The following is a 13,108-nucleotide window of genomic DNA, read 5'->3' as shown; positions in this document are numbered from 1 at the left end:
CCCCATAAATCAAACACTGTACAAAACCAACTGAAAAATGAATGGCAGCCCTGGAGTCGTGCAATACAGTGCTGCCTTTCCACAGCAGGATGAAGCTCCCTACCCAGGTGTTTGCCTTTGCAACACGGCTGGTATTCACCACTTGCGTCTTTGGTGCAAGCTTAGCTTTGAGGTAACTCTTGTGTACCTACAAACGGAGCAAGTGCTAGCGTGTGCTAACATCCAAAGAAATTCCACTGTGTGGGAGGTACGTGTGTCAGGGGTATGGTATGGTAGCTGCAAAGAGCATGTGAATGGCCATATCCTTACCGATCTTCTTCAAACCAAGGCTCGAATATCACCTTTTGGTGAAGCAAAGGTATCCTCATGTTTCTCTGCCATACTGCTATTGCCATAATGAGCCAGCGAGGGGTTCCCTCCACCATATTCCAAGCCCACTTTATATTTACCCCAATAGCATCTGGATTGTGATAAATGTACTCCTGTGCTCTTGTTCAGAATATGTTTTTGGTGTTAAGAGACCTTGTGCTATTCTCCCTGATTTTCTTTTTCTTTTTTTTTTTTAAAGATTTTATTTATTATTTATTCGACAGAGATAGAAACAGCCAGCGAGAGAGGGAACACAAGCAGGGGGAGTGGGAGAGGAAGAAGCAGGCTCATAGCGGAAGAGCCTGATGTGGGGCTCGATCCCATAACGCTGGGATCACGCCCTGAGCCGAAGGCAGACGCTTAACCGCTGTGCCACCCAGGCACCCCTCTCCCTGATTTTCTTAGCATCTGCTAAAATGCTTGCCGTGTAGTGGGTACTCAATAAATATTTGCTGTTTGGGGTTAAAAAAGGAAGTTGAGTAAGTGAGATGGCTTCGTGTCATTAGAAAGAGCCTAGGATGAGAATATAGCAGAACAGATTCTCACTATCTTATGGTGTGACTTCTGCAGCCTACGACATGTATGTAACAGTGTTTTACATCGCACAGCCTGGTGTAGTACTTAGGGTGAGTGTGTGTGTGTGTGTGTGTGTGTGTGTGTGTACATACATATCACTTAGTACACTGGAACCAAATCATCCTAAAAATGAAACGATATAGGGATCAATCATATAGAGATCACATTTTAAAGATGTTTGATGGTATTTTTAAAGTGGATCATTTGATGAAAATTATTGCTTAGGAAGTAAAATATCTTCTAAAATTTGCATTTTCAGCTCTTGATATTTTTAGTAGTTGAGGGACACTTTGGGGACATATTGACTTACAAGTAGTTTAACAGTCTGAGATTTAACTTTTGAAAAGATTAACAATGCTAACCATACACTATATTTCCTCAAAGGATATCTACTAAATACTTGAGTATTTCAAACCAATATCCCTCGACTCTTCTATTATTAATGCAAAGCTGTGTAGCTATGTTATTTAAAAATTCATTATTATTCTGATCTTTTCTCATTGGGGGCAATGTCTTAAGGCAAAGGCTAATTATAAAAGCCACATCTCAGATCACTTCTACTTGAATTAAAGAACTGCCTGGAAAAAGAGAAGCATCTTCAATTGCTTTACAAAGGTGATGATGCTGTTGAGACCCCTATGTCTCTCAGTGGGACTGTTGCCATGTTTAACATATTTAATACATTTAAGAAGCCTACCTTTCAGAAAAGCAATTAGAGGTCATAATGGAATACTCTGATTTACTTAATGTTATATACAGTATAAAAATAAATGGAAGTGATTAGGGAAGGGGAAATCGGGGGCTGAAATCTACCTTAGGGAGTAGCAGACATGCCATAGAAAGTAGCATCTGGCTTTTAGAAGAGTTTGGCATGTGACAAAACAAGAGCCAGCTTGGAAATGAATAGCTCTGCCTCCATAATGCTCTTTGAGTTCAAATCCCAAGGTTCCACCAGCTTTGTGCAATCAATTTAATTAGAAAAGAGAACACATTATAAAGTAGCAAATGATTTACAAGGGCAGAAACCCTTCTGCCATCTGGAATGTTAAATACGCTAGGATGAGTCACTCATAAAAGTCTGAGCTATGACTTTCTGTTCTAGTTCTCTCTCTATATTTCAATAAATCTCTTAATGTTTATTAATGTTGCAAACCAATAAGAAAACACAATTAGCAACCATAAGAAATTTAGGATTTTAATGTAATATAAAGTCATACAATTGTGTTGGTTGGTGCCACTTCTTTACACACATTCAATTATATTCCCTACCTCTGAGTTGATAATGGTAATGTTTGCCTTGGCACAAAATACAGAAGGGCAGTCGTCCATCTAAGTCAAAATGCATCTCTTGCTGGAGCAGATCTTGCCTATGACTTGTCAACCCTGCCTTTGCCAGTAAGAGTCAAACCTCAGCTTAGTAGAAGGAACAAGGCATTTTAATTGCCTAGTAAGGAATACACTAGAGATTCCATGTTACAGACTGACCACCATGTTCTAATATTTTCTCTAAAAATATTACAGAGAAAGGATTTCAGAGTACTTGCTTTCCATTGAGAAAAGTAGAAAGTGAGCATGGAAAACAATCACGTAAGCACAGTTGCCCTTTTACAATGAGTCTGGATCCACTGCTCCTGATTTATTTTCTCTCTCTTTTTGTTTTAAAGACTTGCCTGACTTGACCCTAATTTGACCAGAAGACATTCTTAAATATGGAATTTCAAGTTAAAAATGCATATTATGAAATCGACTTGCACTGTTCTAGGTTAGCCACCCCAGAAATCGATACCACATTCGAATATATTTGTCGGAAGGTCAAAAATAAATCAGTTACAGTTCAGATGTGCAAAAAATTGGGTGATTAATGTGCTTCCCAGTGTGTTCATTTGATACCATGAATTCCTGGGAACCAAAGGGAACCTCCGCTTTGTTTTTATCCTGAGTGAAGTGGACGCGTGCTAGAAGAATCAATAGGGTTGACCTGAGGTGCAGTAGTGACGGTGCCTATTATCTTGGTATTTGGGGTCGTCTGTTGGCCAGTGCAGCCTCTTTTAATCAAGGAATACTACATTCCTTGATAGGATAGAGACCATGCAGTCTGATATCAGAAGGGAAAACTTAAAGGAACATGTAGGGCTTATTATCTTGCTTTCGTTCCTAGGGCACGGATCGCTGCTGAAAGATAAATCAGGGAACCAGGTCTGATGTTAACGTAAGCTTACCTTGTGTTACCCCCACATTAGCATCATTCGCCAGCCCTGTGACTCTCAGTGCTCCGTTCTGTCTCTACGAATCTCAAAAATCATTGCTTAAACAGAGCTAATCCCTGTCTTTAGTGGATGATTCGATGATGGAAAAAAAGACAAAAAAATCAAGCACATTTTAGTGTAAGCGGTATGTGATACAGAAAATGCCAAATAGAAGGAAGATCCAAGGAAGAAGTAGGAGGATGTAATAAAAGCGATGCAAACAAACGGCAATTGCTGTGAATTCTCCAAGTGAACTTAGTGGGGTTTTTTAAAAAATATTTTCTTGCCTTAATCTTCTTTCTTTTGCTCATCATTTATTTGCTAATTATGATGATATAAAAATTGCACACAATTATTTATTTGAATACCCTTTATAGGAGGACTGTTACTATGGAGACAGAAAAATAAAAATCATATTAAAAAGCCCCGAGGTTAACAACCTAAGGAGCTGAAGTAAATGGGGAGACTGCCAGGTATAATGATAAAAGCCTGGAATCTAGAACTAGCCTGCCTAGGTATTCATTATTACTGCTTATTACATGCACAACTTCAGGCAAATTACTCAGTGTCAGTTTGTCTCAATTTCCTTGTAAGTATCCTGGGAATAACACCAGTGCCTCCCTCACATAATACTCAATTAAATGAGATAACACATCAGAAAAAGAAAACCACTGAGAATAGGACCTAGAAATATGTGTGCTTAAAACAAAAAGAGTGAAAGAGATTTAGGGGAACAGCTTTGTTTGCTATATTCAGAAACATTTGAGAGAATACAAGTCCACCCATCACTGATATTTTCCTCTTCTTGGCCAATAGCATAACTCAGTGGAACACCGCTAAGAGACAGCTATTCCTTGCAAAGCTTGGAGGGGAGCTGGACTCAGCACCAAGTCTCACATTAGCAGTAACCAGTCATTCTGGTCACATCCACTCCCTTCAATTCCAAGTGTTCCTGGGTGATATTTTTCAGGCTAGGACCTGGCGATTTTCTTTGCTGAGATTCTGTTCAGGGTGTATTACATAGCACTCCACTTAGAGATGCTCCCCAGATACTACCAGTGGAGAAAATCTTCGATGTTTGTTAATTTACTTATTGGGAATGAGTGAACCCGATGGGAGAAATACTTAGAATTTTTACAGTTCACAATTTTTCTTAGCCCGTGCCTTGGTACAGATTTGATTTTTAGGTATTTATATAAAAATAAAGTACCATGACTGTAGACGCTATTTTATAAAGGAGAAGAAATTATTGCTCTTAAAAACTGTGTTATTATTAAACAATGTGTGATAGTGATAAGTTGCTATGGATAAATATTCTATGTGATTTATCCACTTCTAATTGAATTTATACATTTAGTAAAACAAACCGTTTTCAAATAATCAGGTGAAATTCTCTCTATGTAAACTGAATATGTCAAGTCCAGGTATGTGTTAAGTTTTAATGAAAATTAAAATTAGGTAATTCGTGCTGCAGAGGAAGCTTCCAGAACAATGTAGAGGTCATCTGGAATAAGAAAGAAGTAACTGAAAACTGAGGCGTCGGTAGGAGCTGGACAATTGCCTCGAACTTGCCCGAGCCCTAAGACTGGATAAAAAAAGGAAAGATGATAAAAATTTACTCAGCAGAGAACATATGGCAATGTGTTCTTAATTTCTGTTTTTTAAAAAGAGAGAGGATAGGGCAACGTAGGTAAAAGCCAACGGTGCAGATTTTCATTTTGTATTGTCAGAGGTGATGAAAACAATCTGTTTTGTAATTTAATTTTAAATTCCTAATATAAAATTAGAACTTTGGGCATCAGATATTATTAACAACAGATTTGAAAGCTTTCTTTTGGAGCTGTTAGCATGTTTCTTTTATTTCTTCCATGTAAATCTAATCTAACATAGAAATGAATTCTTTTGTGCATTAGTGACCAAGTGAGCAAACCCCTTCCTTTTTTTGATAGTTTTTTTCCCTAAAATATCCATACCTAGAAAAAGTCGTCATGATGTGTAGTTATTATTTAGCAGAGTTTTTCCCCCAAATAAAAGTCATAGGGGAGTGACTTCCAATCACAACATCTCATCTCATACATAATGCATAACTGGAGCAATTAATTTTTTCCTTTGGTAATAATGGAACATTACCCAGGAAGGGTCAAGGTGGGGAAGCAGTAAGTAACAGCAAGCTAATTATTGTCCTGCATTAATTCACTTTCTTCTTGTCCACATTAATTGTAGAGTAATGAGCTTGGTCTATGAGCATTTCTAAAGAAAAACTTAATGATGTCACAATAACTGTTATGTTAACAATAACAGATAAAATGTCATACATTCTCTATGTTAGGCATAATTCATTCTTTATATGTATTATTTTTGTTAATTCCTATGAAAAGTCTGATTATCTATTTTCCATATCCCCACTGTACAAATTAAGGTACCAAAAGAGAACATTTTAAATAATTCATCAAAGTTTACACAACAAAGAAATGTTAGCAACTAGAAAATAATTTAAAATGTACTTCATAGACCACTTATTCTCACTAGCATGTAAATGAGATAATATTATGGAAACATGTGAATACAGACATCAGCTCCACTCTCTTTTCTAGACAAAACATTCTACAGATTTGGACCTCTATGTAATCATGAATATGAGTTATTTTCCATGTCCAGCCTTATTTGTAGCTAAGATAAATCACTTTGCATGGCAGAACTCAATAGAACATATCACATTTTAAATACTAAAATGAATAAACACAGAAGAATGACATGAAATGAAGTTGTGTGAACTATTTTCATTCGCTCACAACTGTTTTAAGGACACTATAAATTATATTTACTTTTTTGTATTTTGCTTCTGATTTAGATAAGAATTGATTTTTGAATTATTTAAAATATATGAAATTCCAAATTGATTTGATATGGTAATGTAACCAGGTTATTGATTAGTTTGAACTTGAAAGAAACATCATGAAAATGTTTTATACTGTTCAGTTTTTACACACATTTGCATTGATCTTTCTGATGCCCACCTTGGCCAAATCCCAGACAGTTTGCACAGCTTCTGGTCAGTGTCAAAAACACTTTTTTAAATTATTTTTCCTTATATCCAAAGTAAAGTTCTCTCTCTCACCCTCTCCCACTTACTCTGCTGCTTCTGGACCTCTGATGTCCGGAAATAGAGGTAAGGGGCACAATAAGCATGGCTGGCGCTTCCACTATCCCACGGCTAGATTCCTCTGCAATGTCAGGCATAGAATGCTGGCACTCTATTGTGAGCCAATGCATGGCGTATTTGGAGACATTTTAAAGACCTGAGGTCCCTATATTTCCTTAGCCTGTGTGACACACGCTTTGGATGACTGGTTTAAGTTCCCTCTCAGCCTTCCCTCTGTGCAAAATCTCTACAGCTGCAACCTCCTTAACCTATGGGAAATTCATGCAGCTTTGCCTTGTCGACAGCTAGGAACTGCATATTGTCCAGCTCCTGCCCTCTCTGTCTGCCATTTCAAACCAGTTGCTCAGCATTCCATCCTCAGAGCTCTCTAGGAAAAGAAGGCAGTGACACATTCTAACGGGTCCTAAGAATCTGCTTTGTGATCGAGGTGCTAGTCTCCCTTCCTCCAGGAAATCACAATTTATCTCAATAGATAGATAGATGAGGGGCGCCAGGTGGCTCAGTCGTTAAGCGTCTGCCTTCGGCTCAGGGTGTGATCCCAGGGTCCTGGGATCAAGCCCCGCATCGGGCTCTCTGCTCCACTGGGAGCCTGCTTCTTCCTCTCCCACTCCCCGTGCCTGTGTTCCCCGTCTCGCTGGCTGTCTCTCACTCTGTCAAATAAATAAATAAAAATCTTAAAAAAAAATAGAGAGATGATAGATCACACAGGGTCACACAGATGATAGGGTCACACAGATAGATACACAGATGATAGACAGACAGGCAGGCCTGATTGTAAATATAAAAAGTCACATATTCCTTTCCTCCATTTATTTTTCTAATTTGTCTCCCAGCCTTTAGTGTATCTGATATCAAATGTCCTTTTATGTCATATAAAAGAACATAAAGCTACCTTGTAGGTTTCCAGTAGCTTCTAAGTCTAACGATACATTTGTTACCAAGTTTTGTATTGTAACCAAGAAGCAGAATTCTCACGCATTGCATACGTTTTCATAGTCATCACACTTCATGGGGACTTATTCATATGAGAATTTCTACAGCATTTATCATATGACCAGTTTTGACCAAACAGTTTAAAGGCATTACCTCTTTTTGCCCCTGGGGATAATACCAATACGTCCAAACAAGTTAAGACGCCAAACTCATATAATGACTACAAACATTTTGAAAAATCTTGGTGTACCCAAGAACTGCCCAGTGGTGACCTATTTTGAAAAAGATATTAATTCCATATTATTATTTAGCAAAACTCAATATGGCTTCTATACATGACAAGGAAAATAGATGGGGATTCATTGTTACATTAAGGGATATTTATTGGTCCACTTACTATGTGCTACAAACAGTTTTAGACAAGAACGAAGGAACAAGACAGATGATTTCTTGCCCATTAGGGTTTACATTCTAATAAGTGATAAAGACATAATAAGTAAAAAAAAAAAAAAGTACGTATATCTTGTAATACCAGGCGGCTAAGTGATTTGAATAAAAGCAAGGCAGAGCAAGAGTCACAGTGGAAGACAATGGCCAGGTAAGCCCTTCTGAGGAAATCACAGTTGATCACAGACCTGAATTTAGTGAGGGAATAAAAAAGAGAAATGTTTGGGGGCAGACCGTTTCAGGCCTAGAACATGAACCCAAGAGTTAAGAATGCAGAAATGCGCAGGGACAGAAGAATACCTGGCCTTCCATGTGGGTCAGAGTTGATTCAGACCACAAACATGCTGTGAAGCCGTGGAGAGCACTCAGTACTAGAAGGAAAAGGGTCTGCGTGTTCCAGCCACATCGCATCGGCCCTCGTAATGATGCCGTGCTTTACTGGGTCAGGTTCTGCTTATTTGTCACAACAGTCATGGGAAGTAGGTGGACTGGGCCTTATTGTACAGATTACAAATTCGGCTCTGCCAGGAGCGGACAGCTCGACAGCGTTCACACGGTGATCTACACAGAGGCGCACTAATTCAGACCCAGCACGGGTAGGCTCGAGCACGGGCGCCGAGTGAACACCGCGATCACTGGCAGTTTCTGATCCCTGCAACGGACTTTCTATATTTCCCTGTTTCGACCACTAGTAATTCCAGACTTACACATAAACCTGTGAGTTAACGAAGGTTAATATTTGTTCACTGCAGGTATTAATGCGAAGCTGTGCTATTTTTATAAATATCTGCATTCATTTAGCCTTTATGAAAATTTACAGAAATGAGATCTTAACGCCATGTCTTTAGCTTAGGATGCAGCTGTGTTCTTGCAACACCCAGGTGACTACAAAAAGGTCAAGTGTGATTGAAATGTGACTGAGTATAATATCTAGGAAACTGCAACTTCCGTAAAAGAATCAGATAGTATTTTTTTAATACAGCTTAAAAGGACACTTTTTAGACTAGCACATAGATAGGCAACCATGTATGTTCTTTTCCTATGTACCTATAATTAACAATCCCACCATCGACTAAACCAGAATTTATTTTAACACATCTTCTAAGTGCCACTGGACTCAAACATGAAACCCAGGTGATGCAGATGTGCATTTTTTAAAGTGTTCATCTAAACTGATAAGTTGTTCATAAGGCTTTCACCCATGACAGAACCTACTAGATGCTCAGAAAACCCTATTCCTGTTTTCTCATCTATTTTCCATGGATTAATTTATTTGTTGTTCATCATACTTTCCAATTCTTCAACCAAGATTATATAGCACTATCTTTTAAGTACAGGGAATAATCCTTTATGGAATAATTTCTGAAAATATCCCCCATTATACTTATTCAATTTTTATGTCAATATGATAGAAATAGAAATGTTCTCTCAACTCATACATTTCTATTTTACTTGCAAGTTTTTCTCTTTTTAACATTTTGTTTTGTTTAACAGTATTCGTACTCCTCCCTAAGTAAATGATGATATGGATGCATCAGGATATTCCACAGCTTATGACTTCTCATCTACTTTTAATATCTGCCTAAATTGTTGTATTTCCTCCAGTCTTGGGGTTTTGTAAAGTGGTGATACCTATGTTGTTGACATAATGGTACCTGAATTGATACTGATGGAAAACCTCGCTTCTATTACATGGTATGGTGTTTATGTTTCCAAGTACAGAGGAAAACAATACTGTAGCTATTCAAATCCACTATCTTCAGCCAAAAATTATTCAAAATATTTTACCTAAACATATATGGTCAATTTGGTTCAGCTCATTTTCACATGCTGCTAATAAGAAATGAACTTACAAAACAATTTTGAGGACACTGTGTTCACCATTTTCTTTCTGTTCAACCTATGAATTTTGAATTCCATCTTGATTTGGATAGAATAAAAAGGATTGTTCTTAAAATGCTGATTAAAATTAAAGGGTTTTATTATCTTATTATCTGATGCTATCATAAAGCTTGTTATCTGAATGCTACCATGGATTTTATCATGTCCAGCAGCTTAGCATACTTCCTTCATAATGTTACAATAAAAGTAACTACTGCACCTAATTTTATATCCCATAATAAAAAAAATGACACTGAAGAATCAGTTCTGGTCTAAGCTCTTAATAAAAAGGAAATGCTGAGAATTTTATCATGTTTTATTCTGTGCGTGGTAGGAATCAGTACGAGTGATCATAATATTTTGGAATATTAATTCAACTTTGAATCAAATAGTTCTTTCATTTATTGCTATCATTTCAGTGGCAATAAAAATTTACTTAAAATTTTTCACGCTTTCCACGATTATCATAAAGTTTAAATTTAACGTTGAGTAAACCCTGACATGTGCTTTGTTATTGCATTGTGACATGAAAAAGATGTATTCTGGTTACATATAAAAATAACATACAAATCTCCCAGACATATTTTCATACTCCCCTTTTAATACACATCTGAAATATCGAAGACAATACAAATCTATACTGTATCTTTGATTAATTAACATATACTAAGAATCTGTCTAAACTTGAAATCAGTTTTCAAGTATGACCTTGACAATGATTTTAAAATATCAAACTACTGTGAATCATAGAATCTCAGTCAGAAACTTGCTTATTCATAAAAAAGAAACAGTTTTTAAAAGTTTTATATAATCACCCAGATTCTACTAGGTGTTTTAAGTTTATCTCTGTATACCATCAGGAACTTAAAACAAACACTTTACTCTCACTTTGTAAGGGAAAAAAAATGGATAAATGAAATAATATTAAGTTGATTTAAATCAGGGCCTTTCTCATATTAAGCTCAAAAATTTTGAGACTTTGTACTGGACGGTAGTGAAAAAAATGCTAGAGGAAGATTTCAGTTCCGCGCCAGAGCTGGCCTGCATTGGCACGCAAGAGCTGATTGTCAGCGTCACTCTACATCTGCATTTGGGGACAACACGTGGGAAGTTTGAAATAACCAAGGGGTATTAACTCCAAGGAAATCAGAAGACGCTATAACTTTTCTCTCCCACCCCGAGAACTGGAGTACACAACTCTTTCCTAAGAGACTACCAGTCTGCCCAAAGCATATTAGCATTTTAAAAATTTTAAAAATAAAAAAGCCCTAATTATTTGACTGCATAGCAGAGCCAAACATGCATGCTAATCTTTTAAAGCGAGGTCCCAATTCATTCAGGTAATCATAATTTTCATCCTGATCAGAGACTGCTGATCCTAAGGAGCTCAGGGATCCAGCTAATGACCCTGTTCCCTCGAAGGCGTAGGTCTGGAGGGAGTCAAAAGGAGGGGCACAAGGATCAGTATTAGCTTCTTCGAGCTTTTCTAGAATGAATTTCCTGAAAATGGCACTGTCTGGGCCAACCTGCAAAGATTGCCTGTACAGGCTCCTGATCTCTGCAGCAGCACTTTTCCGTGTCTTGCGTTCCCGCATGATGGTGCGAGTCCTCAGTGCCACAATATCAAAAGCCTCTGTATCTTCTTCTCCTCCCCCTTCATCGTCATATCGGAATATGTTCTCTCGGAAATCTTCACCTTTCTCCGGGAAGAGGGTCTGCTTTCTTCGCTGTTTCAGACCTAGGATCAAAAAAATAAACCCTGACAAAGAAAGCACATGAGAACATTAATTAACGTAATATAATAAATATAACATGTTAATATAATAAGTTTATATTTATCAATATTACATATTTCTTATAATAAACTTTACAATCCTTGCTTTTGTTAAAAGCTCAAGACATGAGTTTAGATTTTATAATTGTAAGGCAAAAGAAAACATACAGTCGGCCCTTGAACAATGCGGGGGTTGGTGACATCATCCCCTGCACAGTGGAATATCCCCGTATAACTTTTGACTCCCCAAAACTCAACTACAGTATTTGCTTTTGAAATTTTACAAAAGGGTCATGCAGAATGACATAAGGCAGTATTAACAATATTTCTGGCTGATGATTTAGAGCAGAAAAACATATAAAAATAGAGTGAACTGTTTTGTGATGATAATCAATTTAAAATTGTATTTTTTATATATTGAAAAAGAAAAGTAGCATAAGGGAACACTTTCCAATCTACACGCATTTGTCAATTTTAGTAACCAATAATCCATGCTAAGAGGAGTTAAGCATAACAAAGCAGTTTGAAAGTCCCTGCTGAGACAAATTCTGTGGCATAATTATTTTCCAAGTTAGTATTTATCGACTACAAGGTGTATGCCACCAGATACAGGTTTAGAACCTGTGCTCAGTGATACCACATTAATTTCAGAAAGCCCAAACTATTATTTTTTTTAATCATAACACTGGTTTGCTCATCATGTAGAAATAGAACAATTTCAAAGCACCTTTTTTCTATTTTTAGAGAAAATTGTGTGTGTGTGTGTGTGTGTGTGTGTGTGTGTGTGTTTGTATCAAGAATAGCCAACCCTTTCATAGCCTTGGAACTATTCAGAATTTCACCTATAGGAAATGAAACAAACATGAAATGATGTTATTAATATTATCATAAAGGGAAATACATTAGGCAATACTTTATATAAATCTTACCTTTTGTGTTCTTGAAATAAGGTCATTGAGTTTGAATCCAGGTACTGTGAAACTCAGCTCAGATATATGGTTGATACAGAAAGGGAGCTAATAAATAATTTTTTCAATCTATGAACTGGAGAGAGTATTCACGACACTTTCAAAGAAAACTACTGACTACTGGTTGACCCTTCTCACCCTCTAAATCTTACTCATACCCTTGACTGTGAGGCTGTCCTTGGTTTACTCATGGGGCTTTTGGACTTGGTTTAGGTCTGCACCTATGAGTAAAATCAGTACTTGTCATCCTCTAAACACTACATTGCTTTTATTGCACTCGATTCTGATACCCAGCTATGTAGCTCTATACTCAGTTTTATGATCAAAGACCATTAAAAATTATCTTAAAAACTGAGGCTGGGTAGGAAAGAATGGTGATTTGGATGGTAAACAGGAATGCAAGATTTTTTGAGGCTTTGAGAAAGATGAGAAGAGTGAGGGCAAAGCAATCCCTGGACACAGATGCCATTTTGAGCACTGCGTTTGGGATTATGTTGGGGTTAACGCAGAGCATGAAATCAGCAGTAATACCTGGTTTGCTAAAATGTAGCAGGGGGCGCAGGGGGCGATGGAAGGTTTCGGAGAAGGGTGTAGGCCTTTGGAATGCTGAGGCCTGCGTGACCACTCTGCCCTTGGAATGCCGCAAGGAGTTGCCTTCCCTGAAGCTTTCTTAGCCCAAACAGTCACCCTGTGATCTAAGAGATGTTTGCATTGTCCCTTAGGCTGTGTTTAGCAGAACTGCAGAACACGC

General features: G+C 37.5%; 1 protein-coding gene across 1 annotated transcript in view; it reads right to left on the bottom strand.

The window, feature by feature from the left end:
• Positions 1-5,757: 5,757 nt before the first annotated feature.
• CDH19 (cadherin 19) overlaps positions 5,758-13,108 on the bottom strand; it is a 95,482-nt gene continuing 88,131 nt past the window's right edge. Inside the window, exon 12 of the mRNA XM_026496453.4 lies at positions 5,758-11,374. Coding sequence (XP_026352238.2) covers positions 10,884-11,374 — 491 coding nt within the window. The 3' untranslated portion in view covers positions 5,758-10,883. The remainder of the gene's footprint in view (positions 11,375-13,108) is intronic.

Source organism: Ursus arctos, unplaced genomic scaffold (assembly GCF_023065955.2).
Source record: "Ursus arctos isolate Adak ecotype North America unplaced genomic scaffold, UrsArc2.0 scaffold_17, whole genome shotgun sequence".
Taxonomy (NCBI): domain Eukaryota; kingdom Metazoa; phylum Chordata; class Mammalia; order Carnivora; family Ursidae; genus Ursus; species Ursus arctos.
This window is presented reverse-complemented; position numbering and strand designations above follow the sequence as displayed.